The sequence below is a fragment of the Callionymus lyra genome, chromosome 7, assembly GCF_982586985.1.
Source record: "Callionymus lyra chromosome 7, fCalLyr1.hap1.1, whole genome shotgun sequence".
In the NCBI taxonomy this organism is placed as follows: Eukaryota; Metazoa; Chordata; class Actinopteri; order Syngnathiformes; family Callionymidae; genus Callionymus; species Callionymus lyra.
The window spans coordinates 6,920,499-6,939,118 of record NC_141824.1 but is presented as its reverse complement, the minus strand read 5'-3'; the positions used below and the strand labels follow the sequence as shown (position 1 = coordinate 6,939,118).

The 18,620-nt window shown below is 35.2% G+C and overlaps 1 protein-coding gene across 1 annotated transcript in view; it reads right to left on the bottom strand.

Moving 5' to 3' along the window:
• Positions 1-18,620, bottom strand: part of dpf1 (double PHD fingers 1) — a 55,334-nt gene that overhangs the window by 21,917 nt on the left and 14,797 nt on the right. Inside the window, exons 3-8 of the mRNA XM_087796412.1 lie at positions 17,533-17,693; positions 13,179-13,286; positions 11,582-11,709; positions 10,720-10,809; positions 8,836-8,914; positions 8,628-8,759 (exon numbers count right to left, since the gene is read on the bottom strand). Of these exons, the coding sequence (XP_087652538.1) occupies positions 8,628-8,759; positions 8,836-8,914; positions 10,720-10,809; positions 11,582-11,709; positions 13,179-13,286; positions 17,533-17,693 (698 nt within the window). The remainder of the gene's footprint in view (positions 1-8,627; positions 8,760-8,835; positions 8,915-10,719; positions 10,810-11,581; positions 11,710-13,178; positions 13,287-17,532; positions 17,694-18,620) is intronic.

Here is an 18,620-nt window from a genome sequence, read left to right as displayed (position 1 = left end):
AAAAAAAATAATTGTGTTTCACTTATTTTCACTAGTTCACAGGTTTCTTTTTTGTGTAATCTTAGCTAAAACGAGATTATTGAAATCTACAGAGTCACAGACCAATATCATTTCAGAGAAAAATGTTTTTTTGCCAAAATAAAACACATTTCAAACAGTAATAATCAATCAGAAATGACATTATTTTCTCTCCAGATAACAAACGCAGAGCGTCGGTAAAGGCAACACTGGAGGCAGGGAGTGGCCATTTTAGGTTTTTCAGCAGTTTTATATTCATGTTGGTTCGTCCTGCAGACGACAGGAGGCCATTTTGAGGCTCAGGACAGAAAAAAAGAGGCAAAAAAGAAAACAATGGCGAGTAGGAACAGAGGAACGCCGACCTTCAAAGGGCTCAATTACATGTCACACACACACACACACACACATACACACACATACACAAAGTTGGGCATGATTGCCCGCACAACGTAGCGTTACACAAAGACAACAGCGGGATGTACACATTTTGTCTTTACTACACAGCGATCCTGCTGCTTCACACTGTAGGACCGTCTGTCCGTCCAGATCGGAATCACGGCTCTGATTTGAGAGAGGGGGATTTAATGGCAACCCTCCGCCCTCCCCCCTTTTCCACGTTTGATTCTTCCATCTTCTATCCTTTTTCCGTCAACACGGGTTGTTTCTCTCAACCTCTACAAGCAGCAGGAATTCAAGATGCATTAAGACTTCGTATAAATATTTCGTCCCTGAGTTTATATATGAGGAAGATGAACATTCATGAGACGTACAGTCCAGTCAAGCAGTCACGCCCCCAGCATTTGACACGAACGAAGAGCAATTAAATATGTAGAATTTTACATTTAAAAAATTTAATGTAACAAGAGTATTGAGCAAGCTGATGAATAAAACTCTTGTTGGAGGTTCAAACATTCTTTCATGAACTCAATCTCGTGGCTTTAAATACGTAAAGTTTGGCCGAAACTAATTCAAAAGTCATTTAAAGTAAACCAAAAAATAAATCATCAGCAATGTGTGTTTACACAGTCAAAGCTTGTGAATAATTAGTTGTTGTCTTTGGGTAATTTTTAAAATTAAAAATGTGAAAAATGAGTCTCTCAAATGTGTCAGGAGATTCAATGGGACGGAGGGTGAATCAACTGTTTCTATAGTTTCTGTGATTTATTAAAATAAACTAAATTATAATTCATTTTGATGACTTGCACTGTGGTTCAAATTGTTGGCCCCTAATTGAGTTTATTTATTGAATATGATTCTCTTTTTTCGGAATAAACTCTAGTTAGGATCGTAGGACGGACTATAACTGTCAAAAAAATATTTTAAAGGACCAGTAACTATGTAATATATCAGCAAAACACATACAAATATTAATGGAAATATGTGTTATTAATTTATTGGTTAGTTTCTCTCGCCTGCTCTGCAGCCAGAATTCTGAGCCGCTCTAGTAGAAGAACTCATATTTCTCCGATCCTTAAAATTCTTCACCGGCTGCCAGTTTCTTTCAGGATCATATTAAAATTCTGGTTCATACTTTCAGATGAATTCATCAGACCTTCAATCAGTGATCTGATCCAGACTTACACCCCAGCTTGGGCTCTGAGGTCTGTGGATCAGAATCTACTGATGGTTCCTTAACTTCCAGACCAGAGGAGAGAAATCCTTTGTGACTGTTGATCCTAAGCTTTGGAACCATCTCTGTGTTTGATGATCTACTGACTCCTTCAAGAAACATCTGTGTTTGATGATCTACTGACTCCTTCAAGAAACATGTGTGTTTGATGATCTACTGACTCCTTCAAGAAACATCTCTGTGTTTGATGATCTACTGACTCCTTCAAGAAACATCTGTGTTTGATGATCTACTGACTCCTTCAAGAAACATCTGTGTTTGATGATCTACTGACTCCTTCAAGAAACATCTCTGTGTTTGATGATCTACTGACTCCTTCAAGAAACATCTGTGTTTGATGATCTACTGACTCCTTCAAGAAACATCTGTGTTTGATGATCTACTGACTCCTTCAAGAAACATCTGTGTTTGATGATCTACTGACTCCTTCAAGAAACATATGTGTTTGATGATCTACTGACTCCTTCAACAAACATCTGTGTTTGATGATCTACTGACTCCTTCAAGAAACATGTGTGTTTGATGATCTACTGACTCCTTCAAGAAACATCTGTGTTTGATGATCTACTGACTCCTTCAAGAAACATCTGTGTTTGATGATCTACTGACTCCTTCAAGAAACATCTGTGTTTGATGATCTACTGACTCCTTCAAGAAACATCTGTGTTTGATGATCTACTGACTCCTTCAAGAAACATCTGTGTTTGATGATCTACTGACTCCTTCAAGAAACATCTGTGTTTGATGATCTACTGACTCCTTCAAGAAACATCTTTGTTTGATGATCTACTGACTCCTTCAAGAAACATCTGTGTTTGATGATCTACTGACTCCTTCAAGAAACATCTTTGTTTGATGATCTACTGACTCCTTCAAGAAACATCTGTGTTTGATGATCTACTGACTCCTTCAAGAAACATCTCAAGACACTTTTATTTGAGTTTTTTCTTGATTATCTTGTTGCTATTGGTTTTCTTATTGTTTGACCTTTTAAAGTATCTATATTTAACTGTTTAGTGTTTTCTTACAAATACAACTTACTTACAGAATAGATGAGAGTTGAGGAAATAAAAATAGTTAAAATATGATATAAGGTAAAGCCAGCTGGAAAAGAATAGCTGGATGAGCTGGAATGTATCTGTAAAATAAATGCCATCAAACCAGCAGCATATTTGGACATGAAAAGACTTTGATCTAAAAATAACTATCGGTTATGTTACTGGCAATACAGTCCCTAAATAAATCCACACCAAGTTTATAATTCAACTTCAAGTTCATCCCTTCGCTAAGTTCCAGGGATCGACGAGGATCCTCCGAAACCTACTCCCAACCCCCCACTGCGTCCCTGGATGTGCCATCGGCTGATGCCCCGAGACAAAGAAAACACCTTAAAAACCAAAGCTGGATGATGGATGAAGCGAGGAGAGAGTGAGATCGGTGGGTGGAAGACGAGGGTTAAATGAGGATGCTGAGGAGAGGAGGAGAGAGATGGAGAGAGGGACAGAACATTCCATCTCCGGCTGGAATAATCCGTCATTTGTCACACTGATGGAAAGAAGAACGTGGCGAAGAAGAAACACTTTTTTTAGAGTTTTTTGTGCATTTTTCTTCAGAAGCTTTAACGTCTAGACTAGATCTTTTTTTTTTCAATGTATGATGAATTATGCACGCGTGGCTGCGCTCATTTTGGCGAGTTAATATTAGTTAATTTGTGGATGATGTTGGAAAACTGGACAGAGGAGGAATCTTCAACATCCACATTCTTTTTCAGCAACCAAGAGTTTAGACTGCGAGTGTGTGTAGGCATGACACTGTGTGTCCGTGTGTGTCTGTGTGTGTAGGCATGACACTGTGTGTGTGCGATTGCTGTTGAGGAGGGAGTGACGGGGGATATTAAACCATTCAAATACTGCCTATTGGCTTGTCTCTACACACAGAGACCCAGCACTGCAGCATTGACACACACACACACACACACACACACACACACACACACACACACACACACACACACACACACACACACACACACACACACACACACAAACACATATACACACAAACACACAAGGCCAGTCTGTTCACTCAGACAAGCCAATTTAAAAAAAAACATTGCCAATTAAGAGAAAGCATAGTTTGGGGAGGAGGAGGTTGGAGCGATGCCGTCCCCAGAACATTTCATTTATTTAATTTAAAGAAAACGAGCGTCGTCTGCTGCTCGTCCACGATTGACCCCGGACATGTTTGCCCTCTGAAGAGACAGAGCTGACCAGGACGCCGATCTTTAACAAGCAGGAAATGCAAAGTAAAAAAAAAACCTTCTATTGCCCTTAAAAGACACACAAGTTTGGGGTAAAATGGTCCAAATCCTGACAGAACACAACATAAATGTATATATATTTTTTTACATGTATCGACGACGACCGAGGCTGAACTGTGCAGTACATAGAATAAGGAAAAAACATCATTGACCATGTTGTTTTGCTGAGAAACTTATTAGATTCAGGAACTTATTCATGTTCCTGCAGCAGTTTGATCATCCGAACAAAAAAACATTGAGAAGATATGGTTCAGTAGAGCTTTCGTCCTGCAGCTCCAAACCATCCAATCTTCTCCTGCTATTATAGGAGTAGATTATATATATATATGTGGTGTATGTTTAAGATGCCCTTGATGTTTTTATTTTCCTGTGTCATTCAAAAGTCGATAATCGATGATACATCAAACATATACATTGAGATGTGTTTTAAATTGTATTGAACAATATATTTTCTAGCTTGTATATTAATTCTATGTATTTTCTTTTTTACATTTTATTTTATTGAAATAATAAATTATTTCAGAAAAAAACCTTTGCTGTAAATAATAAAACTGGATTTTTTTGAGGTGAAAAATAAAATAACATAAATAATGACATAAAAAATATAAAACAAAATTGATTCATTTTAATTAAATAACATGTATGATCTGGACAGCAGGAGGATGTAGAATTTTTTGTATTATCTAATCTTTCATATTTTATTTAATTCAGAACCCAGTATACTACAAATATTCTGCCAACTGTGTTGTTTTTAAAACACAATAATATATAATTTAAAACTTACAATTTCGCCAGAGCTTGTCCTCTTGTAACGTTTGTTTGATTTAGGAACTATAGGACTTGTTTGCTTGTCCATTATTAGACTTTACAGAAATCATGGTAAGCTGTCAATCAAAGTCAAAAGTTTAAGTACAGCTATAATTCTAGGGGAAGATGTTAATGGATGTAAAAGTTGTCAAATATGAAAAAAAACACTCTTGAGCAGATGACTTGAGTTGAACGGTTGCAGTATTGAAGGTACTAATGGAATCCTGACAAACCAAAAATAAATATTTGTAATTGTAATTGCGAATATTTTCTCTATTCAAAATATTATTAACATCATCCTTATCACTTTAACCATATTATTATTATTTTATTAATAAGGATATTATTCTAGAAATGTTTAGGTTTTTTCCTTTTAAAGATAAATAATAATAATAACAATTATTATTATTATTATTTTATATTATGCTATTAAAAGGTCCAATATATTCATAATGATAATAATAATAATAATAATAATAATAATTTGTTTTATTTATATTGCACTTAACATTTGCCACAAATCTCAAAGGGCTACAGATTAAGACAATGAACAAGGAGTGAGTTATTACTTTATGATGCTTAATAACTAATTCATCTGCTGTTAATACACATGTGTATTTGGTCTGATGAAGCTTCATGAAACAGTATCATTATCTTCAGAGTCCCCTAGATGGTAGTGATGTGTTGATGAAGCTTCATGAAAGAGTGTCATTATCTTCAGAGTCAACTAGATAGTAGTAATGTGTCGACAAAGCCTCATGAAACAGTGTCATTATCATCAGAGTCCACTAAATGGTAGTGATGTGTTGATGAAGCTTCATGAAACAGTGTCATTATCTTCAGAGTCCACTAGATGGTAGTGATGTGTTGATGAAGCTTCATGAAACAGTGTCATTATCTTCATAGTCCACTAGATGGTAGTGATGTGCTGATGAAGCTTCATGAAACAGTGTCATTATCTTCAGAGTCCACTAGATGGCAGTGATGTGTTGATGAAGCTTCATGAAAGAGTGTCATTATATTCAGAGTCCACTAGATGGTAGTGATGTGTCGATAAACCTTCATGAAACAGTGTCATTATCTTCAGAGTCCACTAGATGGTAGTGATGTGTTGATGAAGTTTCATGAAACAGTGTCATTATCTTCAGAGTCAACTAGATAGTAGTAATGTGTCGACAAAGCTTCATGAAACAGTGTGTTTATCATCAGAGTCCACTAAATGGTAGTGATGTGTTGATGATGCTTCATCAAACAGTGTCATTATCTTCAGAGTCCACTAGATGGTAGTGATGTGTTGATGTAGCTTCATGAAACAGTGTCATTATCTTCAGAGTCCACTAGATGGTAGTGATGTGTCGAAGAAGCTTCATGAAACAGTGTCATTATCTTCAGAGTCCACTAGATGGTAGTGATGTGTTGATGAAGCTTCATGGAACAGTATCATTATCTTCAGAGTCCACTAGATGGTGGTGATGTGTTAATGAAGCTTCATGAAACAGTGTCATTATCTTCAGTGTCCACTAGATGGTAGTGATGCGTTGATGAAGCTTCATGAAACAGTGTCATTATCTTCAGAGTCCACTAGATGGTAGTGATGTGTCGATGAAGCTTGATGAAACAGTGTCATTATCTTCAGAGTCAACTAGATGGTATTGATGTGTCGATGAAGCTTCATGAAACAGTGTCATTATCTTCAGATTCCACTAGATGGTAGTGATGTGTCGATGAAGCTTCATGAAACAGTGTCAATATCTTCAGAATCAACTAGATGGTAGTAATGTGTTGATGAAGCTTCATGAAACAGTGTCATTATCTTCAGAGTCCACTAGATGGTAGTGATGTGTTGATGAAGCTTCATGGAACAGTGTCATTATCTTCAGAGTCCCCTAGATGGTAGTGATGTGTTGATGAAGCTTCATGAAAGAGTGTCATTATCTTCAGAGTCAACTAGATAGTAGTAATGTGTCGACAAAGCTTCATGAAACAGTGTCATTATCATCAGAGTCCACTAAATGGTAGTGATGTGTTGATGAAGCTTCATGAAACAGTGTCATTATCTTCAGAGTCCACTAGATGGTAGTGATGTGTTGATGAAGCTTCATGAAACAGTGTCATTATCTTCAGAGTCCACTAGATGGTAGTGATGTGTTCATGAAGCTTCATGAAACAGTGTCATTATCTTCAGAGTCCACTAGATGGTAGTGATGTGTTGATGAAGCTTCATGAAAGAGTGTCATTATCTTCAGAGTCCACTAGATGGTAGTGATGTGTTGATGAAGTTTCATGAAACAGTGTCATTATCTTCAGAGTCAACTAGATAGTAGTAATGTGTCGACAAAGCTTCATGAAACAGTGTCATTATCATCAGAGTCCACTAAATGGTAGTGATGTGTTGATGAAGCTTCATCAAACAGTGTCATTATCTTCAGAGTCCACTAGATGGTAGTGATGTGTTGATGTAGCTTCATGAAACAGTGTCATTATCTTCAGAGTCCACTAGATGGTAGTGATGTGTCGAAGAAGCTTCATGAAACAGTGTCATTATCTTCAGAGTCCACTAGATGGTAGTGATGTGTTGATGAAGCTTCATGGAACAGTATCATTATCTTCAGAGTCCACTAGATGGTAGTGATGTGTTAATGAAGCTTCATGAAACAGTGTCATTATCTTCAGTGTCCACTAGATGGTAGTGATGCGTTGATGAAGCTTCATGAAACAGTGTCATTATCTTCAGAGTCAACTAGATGGTATTGATGTGTTGATGAAGCTTCATGAAACAGTGTCATTATCTTCAGAGTCCACTAGATGGTAGTGATGTGTCGATGAAGCTTCATGAAACAGTGTCAATATCTTCAGAATCAACTAGATGGTAGTAATGTGTTGATGAAGCTTCATGAAACAGTGTCATTATCTTCAGAGTCCACTAGATGGTAGTGATGTGTTGATGAAGCTTCATGGAACAGTGTCATTATCTTCAGAGTCAACTAGATAGTAGTAATGTGTCGAAAAAGCTTCATGAAACAGTGTCATTATCATCAGAGTCCACTAAATGGTAGTGATGTGTTGATGAAGCTTCATCAAACAGTGTCATTATCTTCAGAGTCCACTAGATGGTAGTGATGTGTTGATGTAGCTTCATGAAACAGTGTCATTATCTTCAGAGTCCACTAGATGGTAGTGATGTGTCGAAGAAGCTTCATGAAACAGTGTCATTATCTTCAGAGTCCACTAGATGGTAGTGATGTGTTGATGAAGCTTCATGGAACAGTATCATTATCTTCAGAGTCCACTAGATGGTAGTGATGTGTTAATGAAGCTTCATGAAACAGTGTCATTATCTTCAGTGTCCACTAGATGGTAGTGATGCATTGATGAAGCTTCATGAAACAGTGTCATTATCTTCAGAGTCAACTAGATGGTATTGATGTGTCGATGAAGCTTCATGAAACAGTGTCATTATCTTCAGATTCCACTAGATGGTAGTGATGTGTCGATGAAGCTTCATGAAACAGTGTCAATATCTTCAGAATCAACTAGATGGTAGTAATGTGTTGATGAAGCTTCATGAAACAGTGTCATTATCTTCAGAGTCCACTAGATGGTAGTGATGTGTTGATGAAGCTTCATGGAACAGTGTCATTATCTTTAGAGTCCACTAGATGGTGTCACTTCGCTACTTTCCTTTGTTCCTGTAGATTCATTTTAAACGGATGGCGCCACCTACTGACCTCTGAACAACATAACACTGTTTCATGAAGCTTCGCCAGCGTGTTGCTAACCGTTTCCTCCACATCAGGTTTGTGTGTTCAGTGCTGGTCGTTTGTGTAATCGACAGACAAAAGTGCGACTCACGCTTGTGGTTGTTCTTGCGCTGGAAGGGTAGTGTGTGTCTCTCCGAGTCTTCCTCGCCCTCCTCGTCCGCCAGGTGTGTGTGAGTGTAGTGGTAACTCAGGCCCGGGCGGTTCTTGTAGCGTTTGCCGCAGACTGTCCATCAAATCACAAGTTTTTAGTAAAAGTAAATAACTTTTGGATCGTCGAAGAAGGACGAGAGAAAACTCACTGTCGCACACGTAAGGCTTGTCTCTGTCTTCGATGGCGGGCGGTTCTTGTCTCTTCCTCATCCCTCCGACTCCGTAGGCCTGCGACACACACCAGAGGTTAGGACACAACATGGTCTTCACGGCGTCGGCAGGAGGAGGCTGATGACGCCTCGCGGGACCCCGGCGGGACCCCGACGTCTCTGGCTAACAAGTGTCTGCATGTGACCCCGGGACGCCGGGAGACGGCGGGAGACGAGCGTCTGATAATCAAGGTTGTGAACGAAACAAAGCGTCTCAGCTTGACGACGCAAATCTGTGATTTGAGTCTCAAATCTGTTTCTGCGTTAAAGAGAAGATGATTAATAATGTTTGATTTCTGAGACACAAGTGGAAATAAATGACGTGAGACTAGAGCTACACTGAAGATGAGCTTCGAAATAAAAGTTGTTATTAAAATTAAAAATAACAATTCTATTTTACTTTCACTGATAAGGGAATGAATACTGTATTGCTTTGAATAAACTGTACTTAAGCTTGTAAATGTTGAGGTTTCATTACCTCAATACATATCCATCACAGCACAATGAAAACTAAAATAAATCTAATGACGACTTTTAATTTACTTTCAATAGAGATAAGAAAAATAGCAAAAATGACAATTTGTTCAAATGTAATGATTTAATTTCAAAATATAGTTTTACAATAATATTCCAAAATATGTTTTGATTTAAGTATTTTTCTTGTAGTTTTAGAATAAATTCAGCATTTAAATGTCAGACAAACCCAGGAAATGAAGCTTTCTGATCAGGTATCACTCAGACAGACAGTCAGATGTGACAGACAGAGAGACAGACAGACAGACAGACAGATTTGACAGACAGACAGAGAGACAGACAGACAGACAGATTTGACAGACAGACACATAGACAGACACACAGACACACAGACACACAGACACACAGACAGACACACAGACAGACACACAGACAAACAGACACACAGACACACAGACAGACAGACAGACAGACACAGAGACACACAGACAGACAGACACACAGACACACAGACAGACACACAGACACACAGACAAACAAACACACAGACACACAGACAAACAGACACACAGACACACAGACAAACAGACACACAGACACACAGACAGACAGACAGACAGACAGACACAGAGACACACAGACACACAGACACACAGACAGACACACAGACAGACACACAGACAGACAGACAGACAGACACACAGACAGACACACAGACAGACAGACACACAGACACACAGACAGACACACAGACACACAGACAGACACACAGACACACAGACAGACACACAGACAGACAGACACACAGACACACAGACACACAGACACACAGACACACAGACAGACAGACATACAGACACATAGACACACAGACAGACATACAGACAGACACACAGACACACAGACACACAGACACACAGACAGACATACAGACAGACACACAGACAGACATACAGACAGACACACAGACACACAGACAGACAGGCACACAGACATACAGACACACAGACAGACAGGCACACAGACACACAGAAACACAGACACACAGACACACAGACACACAGACAGACAGGCACACAGACAGACAGACACACAGACACACAGACAGACAGGCACACAGACATACAGACACACAGACAGACAGGCACACAGACATACAGACACACAGACAGACAGGCACACAGACATACAGACACACAGACAGACAGGCACACAGGCACACAGACATACAGACACACAGACAGACAGGCACACAGACATACAGACAGACAGGCACACAGACAGACAGGCACACAGACATACAGACACACAGGCACACAGACATACAGACACACAGACAGACAGGCGTACCCGTGCTTTGGTACGGTTCTTGCGTTTTGGAACATCTTCTTCCATCTCGTCTCCTTCCAGCTCATGAGGAAAATCTCCGACCAACAGTTTCTACATTTGAAAACAAAGTTGTGTGAACGTGAGTCTGAACCGAACGTCCAACATTAAATATGAATTATAAATCCAGATGTTTTTCTTTTCTAAATGTGAATTAAAAAACTAGGAACCATCAAAACTTCACAAAAACTAGATTTATTTAACAAAATGACTTTAAAGAATCAGTATTTGTGTTGCTATGTTTCCAAGAGGTGCTTGTTGTTACATTAATGAAAAACATTTGTAATGTTGTCTCTAAACGTTTTACTCGTTCACATATTATTCACAATAATTATTCTTTCTTACTTTCACTAACTTGAACCAACATTTTGATACTGAATATAAAAAGCATGAATAAAAATATTGAATTTAGAACAAGTTTTTACTAGTTATTGTTATTAAAATATTAAACTCTAGGTGTAAAAAGATACGTATTCATTTAGAAAATATTCAAATGACTGTTTTTGTTATTTTTTAATCCAACCTTTAAACCCCTTAAAAGATTCTGACGCCAGTGAAATACTTCTACATTCAACCATTTCCATGGATGTTTAAAGCAGAGAAATAACCTGCTAAAGCATCTGTAACATGTGACGAAGGAAACATGACAACATGTCAAAGAGATTCAGTGGAAGTGTCTCCGGCTCTCGAGGACCTCAGAGGTTCATCAACTCCTTGTAATCATCTCAACATCAAGTGTTTGAGAAGTAAAGTCTCGAACACACACACGAGCCGAGCTCACACTCGAACACACACTTACGTCGAAGGTGATAAAATAAACACTCACCTGACACTCGCTCATCGGCTCCTCCTCCTTGGTTTCCACCTTCTTGTCCAGAGTTTCTCCGGCGAGCAGAGACTCCAACACAGGCCCGTCTGGGATTCCACCTTCTTTTTTCAGCGAGGCTTCGTAGTCTGGAGAAACATCTGAGTTTATTGACTGACGGCTGCATGTGTGTGTGTGTGTGTGTGTGTGTGTGTGAGTCAAAATACTGTGATAAAACGACTCTACATGTGATCATTTTACAAACTGATATTTCATTCATTTACAGGATTAAATCAGGTTTAGAAGAGAAAATTGTTCATGAACCAAAGCCACTTTGTAAATACGAAAATAATAGTAAAAGTAAAAAAATTAATAATAAAAAAAATAATAATAATAAATAAGTAAACTGCTGCAGCTACACCAAAAAATAATTGAAAATTAACAAAAAGTACAATAAAAATGTATTTTAAAATAACACAAAGACAGAGTAAAGTAGATGTAAAAGGCTGAAAATATAAATAAAAAACAGTAATTATAAATAAACCAAAAAAATAAGAATCATTACAGAAATAAGTAAAAGATTAAAGCGATAAATAAATGAATTATTAAAAAAAAAAAAGTTCATAGAAATGTTTAAAAGAAAAAGAAAATGGAAAAAACAAGTAGTGAGGAAAAAATGAGTAACTTCTTGAAAAGAGTAAATAACGGACTTTAAAAAATAATGAAAAACTGTTAATCAACCAAAAAGTATAAAAGAAATATTTAAAATTAAAATGAATGGCTGAGGCTAAAGCCGAATAAATAAAACAAAAAACACGATTAAAATGTATTTAAAAAGTACAAGTAAAATGTCCCTATATGAAGAACGAAGAACGAATATGATTTACTAAACCAAGAATTTTAAAATCAATTTAAAAATCATAAAAAGCAGTAAAAGGCGAAAGATATAAATATAGTGAATAATTGTAAATAAAATAAAAATAAATTCATAAAAAATAAGAAAATTAAGATGAATAGAACCTTATGTTATATAAATTAAATATTGCAAAAATTGCAAATAATGAAATATTGCAAATAAACCAAAAAGTGAAATAAACAATATATAACAATTTAATAAGTAGAAGTAACAGGCTGAATTAAAACCAAGAAGTAAAAAACAATTTAAATTGAGAAAAAAGAAGTAAAAGGCTGAAGATGTAAATAAAATGAATTATTGTAAATATTTTTTTTAAAAAGAGAACATTTTAAAAATAGAAAAAATAAAGTAAAAGCTAGTAGCTTTAATAGTATAATTGTAGGCAAATCAAAAAGTAACCAACAAATGCTTTTAAAAATAAGAAAAAGAAATAGGTAGAATTAAAAGTGTAAAAATGTATAATTACACATATAACAAAAAGTAAAAAGATGAATAAAACTAGAAAAATAAAAAAAAATATGAAACTTCTTAAAAAGAGTAAAGTTGTAAACAATAAATGAATTAATTAATAAAGATAAGTAGAAATAAAAGGATAAGTATTAAAAACATTCTCAGGTTGACTCCAGAGATTATGGAGAAGAAATTTTGGTCGGATGGATTAATTAATGAAATTGATAAAATGAATCAATTAAAAAGTCTCACCGATCTTGAACTCGATGGGAACCAGTCGAGGATCCTCCAGGATGTTGAGCCGCCTCTTCTTCCTCCAGCAGCGAGCAGGATACGTGTACAACTGACCTGGAGCGTGACCTGGAAGTCAACCAAAAGTCAAATGAAATCCAAACTTTCAAGACCAAGTCAACAGCTCAGCACTTAAGCTAAAACAACTCATGTTTACCATCAATCATTTTCTCATGATCAGGGCGAGGAAACCTGGAGATAATACACTCTGAGGACAAAACAGCCGAAATGTTCTTGGCAGGTTCAGTCCGAACCCACTCGCCTCCAGACTGGAGGGAACACCTGCTGTGATGTCGCGTTATCGTACCTGAGACACTAAACACTGTCGCTGGACGTGTTGCACAGTTCAAACCTCTCAGAGGACCTGGTGCCGAGTAGATAAAAATACTGTTTTCACCACAGGTCGAGTCGATTTTTAGCAGAAGCTGTTTGGTTTCTCTACGTGTTAGCTTAGCGCTCATGTTAGCCTCTTCACCCGCTTGAAAAATGTAATCGAACAAAAGTTTAAAAATGGTGTTGTAAACATGTTACTGTTGCTATTTTCTTCTTCTCCTTCAGAATCTATGGCTGAGTAGCCGAAGCTTTTTACTGTCCCCTACATTAGCGCAATGCTAACAGAAGCTAACAGCTTTTAAAGCTAAAAATAATTATTTAAAATTGTGCAATACCATGAATCTTGATTGCAAAACATTTGAACAAGTTTGAAAGTGTTTTCAAATGAGATTTGCAGTACGTTAAATCAAGAACAATACCTATAAATCAACAGAGCAATATGTTTGAATTAGTTTAACATTACGTTAAATCAAGATAGCAATATGTTTGAATTAGTTTAACATTACCTTAAATCAAGATAGCAATATGTTTGAATTAGTTTAACATTACGTTAACTCAAGATAGCAATATGTTTGAATTAGTTTAACATTACCTTAAATCAAGATAGCAATATGTTTGAATTAGTTTAACATTACGTTAAATCAAGATAGCAATATGTTTGAATTAGTTTAACATTACGTTAAATCAAGATAGCAATATGTTTGAATTAGTTTAACATTACGTTAAATCAAGATAGCAATATGTTTGAATTAGTTTAACATTACGTTAACTCAAGATAGCAATATGTTTGAATTAGTTTAACATTACGTTAACTCAAGATAGCAATATGTTTGAATTAGTTTAACATTACGTTAACTCAAGATAGCAATATGTTTGAATTAGTTTAACATTACCTTAAATCAAGATAGCAATATGTTTGAATTAGTTTAACATTACGTTAACTCAAGATAGCAATATGTTTGAATTAGTTTAACATTACCTTAAATCAAGATAGCAATATGTTTGAATTAGTTTAACATTACGTTAAATCAAGATAGCAATATGTTTGAATTAGTTTAACATTACGTTAAATCAAGATAGCAATATGTTTGAATTAGTTTAACATTACCTTAAATCAAGATAGCAATATGTTTGAATTAGTTTAACATTACGTTAACTCAAGATAGCAATATGTTTGAATTAGTTTAACATTACCTTAAATCAAGATAGCAATATGTTTGAATTAGTTTAACATTACGTTAAATCAAGATAGCAATATGTTTGAATTAGTTTAACATTACGTTAACTCAAGATAGCAATATGTTTGAATTAGTTTAACATTACCTTAAATCAAGATAGCAATATGTTTGGATTAGTTTAACATTACGTTAAATCAAGATAGCAATATGTTTGAATTAGTTTAACATTACCTTAAATCAAGATAGCAATATGTTTGAATTAGTTTAACATTACGTTAAATCAAGATAGCAATATGTTTGAATTAGTTTAACATTACCTTAAATCAAGATAGCAATATGTTTGAATTAGTTTAACATTACCTTAAATCAAGATAGCAATATGTTTGAATTAGTTTAACATTACCTTAAATCAAGATAGCAATATGTTTGAATTAGTTTAACATTACGTTAAATCAAGATAGCAATATGTTTGAATTAGTTTATCATTACCTTAAATCAAGATAGCAATATGTTTGAATTAGTTTAACATTACGTTAAATCAAGATAGCAATATGTTTGAATTAGTTTAACATTACGTTAAATCAAGATAGCAATATGTTTGAATTAGTTTAACATTACGTTAAATCAAGATAGCAATATATTTGAATTAGTTTAACATTACGTTAAATCAAGATAGCAATATATTTGAATTAGTTTAACATTACGTTAAATCAAGATAGCAATATGTTTGAAATAGTTTAACATTATCTTAAATCAAGATAGCAATATGTTTGAAATAGTTTAACATTACGTTAAATCAAGATAGCAATATATTTGAAATAGTTTAACATTACGTTAAATCAAGATAGCAATATGTTTGAAATAGTTTAACATTATCTTAAATCAAGATAGCAATATGTTTGAAATAGTTTAACATTACGTTAAATCAAGATAGCAATATATTTGAATTAGTTTAACATTACGTTAAATCAAGATAGCAATATGTTTGAAATAGTTTAACATTATCTTAAATCAAGATAGCAATATGTTTGAAATAGTTTAACATTACGTTAAATCAAGATAGCAATATGTTTGAATAAGTTTAACATTATCTTAAATCAAGATAGCAATATGTTTGAAATAGTTTAACATTACGTTAAATCAAGATAGCAATATGTTTGAATAAGTTTAACATTATCTTAAATAAAGATAGCAATATGTTTGAAATAGTTTAACATTACGTTAAATCAAGATAGCAATATATTTGAATTAGTTTAACATTACGTTAAATCAAGATAGCAATATATTTGAATTAGTTTAACATTACGTTAAATCAAGATAGCAATATGTTTGAATTAGTTTATCATTACCTTAAATCAAGATAGCAATATGTTTGAAATAGTTTAACATTACGTTAAATCAAGATAGCAATATATTTGAATTAGTTTAACATTACGTTAAATCAAGATAGCAATATGTTTGAATTAGTTTAACATTACGTTAAATCAAGATAGCAATATGTTTGAAATAGTTTAACATTACGTTAAATCAAGATAGCAATATATTTGAATTAGTTTAACATTACGTTAAATCAAGATAGCAATATGTTTGAAATAGTTTAACATTACGTTAAATCAAGATAGCAATATATTTGAAATAGTTTAACATTACGTTAAATCAAGATAGCAATATGTTTGAAATAGTTTAACATTATCTTAAATCAAGATAGCAATATGTTTGAAATAGTTTAACATTACGTTAAATCAAGATAGCAATATATTTGAATTAGTTTAACATTACGTTAAATCAAGATAGCAATATGTTTGAAATAGTTTAACATTACGTTAAATCAAGATAGCAATATGTTTGAATAAGTTTAACATTATCTTAAATCAAGATAGCAATATGTTTGAAATAGTTTAACATTACGTTAAATCAAGATAGCAATATGTTTGAATAAGTTTAACATTATCTTAAATCAAGATAGCAATATGTTTGAAATAGTTTAACATTACGTTAAATCAAGATAGCAATATATTTGAATTAGTTTAACATTACGTTAAATCAAGATAGCAATATATTTGAATTAGTTTAACATTACGTTAAATCAAGATAGCAATATGTTTGAATTAGTTTAACATTACCTTAAATCAAGATAGCAATATGTTTGATTAATATCATATTATATTAATACATTTAAACAAGTTTTAAAGTATGTCAAATCGAGATCACAAATAGTTTTTCAATACCTAAAGTCGAGATAGCAATAAGCTTGAAAGTTTTTTGCAGTACTTTAAATTCATGGCAAAATACTTTTGAACAAGTTTGAGACTAAATACGCGTTTTAAATCAAGATATAAATTCCATTCAAAGAGTTTTCCAATACAGTACATCAAGTTCGGCAGTAATAGAGTTAGCGTCACATTCAAACGAAAAGCTCCGGTCAGAAATGTTTAAACAATACTGGGAGTTCCAGCTTCAATAATGGAGTAATCCCAGCTTCTAAAAAACGAAAGACAGGGGTCACCCTGGAAAGCAGGGCACCGTTACGTGACTATGAATTTCAAGGTTAAGTGACAGGTGCTCTGCGGAAGAATAGTTAGTATGTAAAAGAGAGACTCTTGGAGTCAAGCTCCTCCAGAGACGCCAGCTCGCGCCGGCGGCAAATTGTTGCCTCCAGGGGAGGCTGGATCTCTGCCAGAGCACACGGACCAGAACCGGAGGAAGTGACGAGGAAACACCTTCAGGTGATAAAAGTTGGGCCGAGAAAGACTGGAGGAGCAAGAAGACGCTGGAGAAGCAGCAACTTCTCCACCATCACACACCTGGTCCGCGGTGGTTCTTCTCCATCCAGATGTAGCAGTTGCTCTGGGCCACACCGGTCTGCGAGTCCAGGAAGGGCAGACGCATGGAGCGCTCGGCACACAGGCGGGCATTGTAGCTGCGACAGTGTTCAATCGCCTCCTTGTAGAACTCCTCGCCGAGGCTGCAGGAGAGAGAAGCACCAGAATGTAACGACATGGGTACGAACAAGTGAGCGTTGGTGAGAGTACGGCGATATATATATTGAAACATAGTGATAGTGTAGTATTGTGGAGTACCCGACTATGGTGATATATAGTGATATATAGTGATATATAGTGATATATAGTGATATATAGTGTTAGTGTACTATCAAGGATATATGTGTAGTATTGTGGAGTACTTGACTCTGGTGTTGTGATAGTGTAGTAACAAGTATATATGTGTAGTATTGTCCAGTACTTGACTCTGGTGTTGTGATAGTGTAGTAACAAGTATATATGTGTAGTATTGTCCAGTACTTGACTCTGGTGTTGTGATAGTGTAGTAACAAGTATATATGTGTAGTATTGTCCAGTACTTGACTCTGGTGTTGTGATAGTGTAGTAACAAGTATATATGTGTAGTATTGTCCAGTACTTGACTCTGGTGTTGTGATAGTGTAGTAACAAGTATATATGTGTAGTATTGTCCAGTACTTGACTCTGGTGTTGTGATAGTGTAGTAACAAGTATATATGTGTAGTATTGTCCAGTACTTGACTCTGGTGTTGTGATAGTGTAGTAACAAGTATATATGTGTAGTATTGTCCAGTACTTGACTCTGGTGTTGTGATAGTGTAGTAACAAGTATATATGTGTAGTATTGTCCAGTACTTTACTCTGGTGTTGTGATAGTGTAGTAACAAGTATATATGTGTAGTATTGTCCAGTACTTGACTCTGGTGTTGTGATAGTGTAGTAACAAGTATATATGTGTAGTATTGTCCAGTACTTGACTCTGGTGTTGTGATAGTGTAGTAACAAGTATATATGTGTAGTATTGTCCAGTACTTGACTCTGGTGTTGTGATAGTGTAGTAACAAGTATATATGCGTAGTATTGTCCAGTAC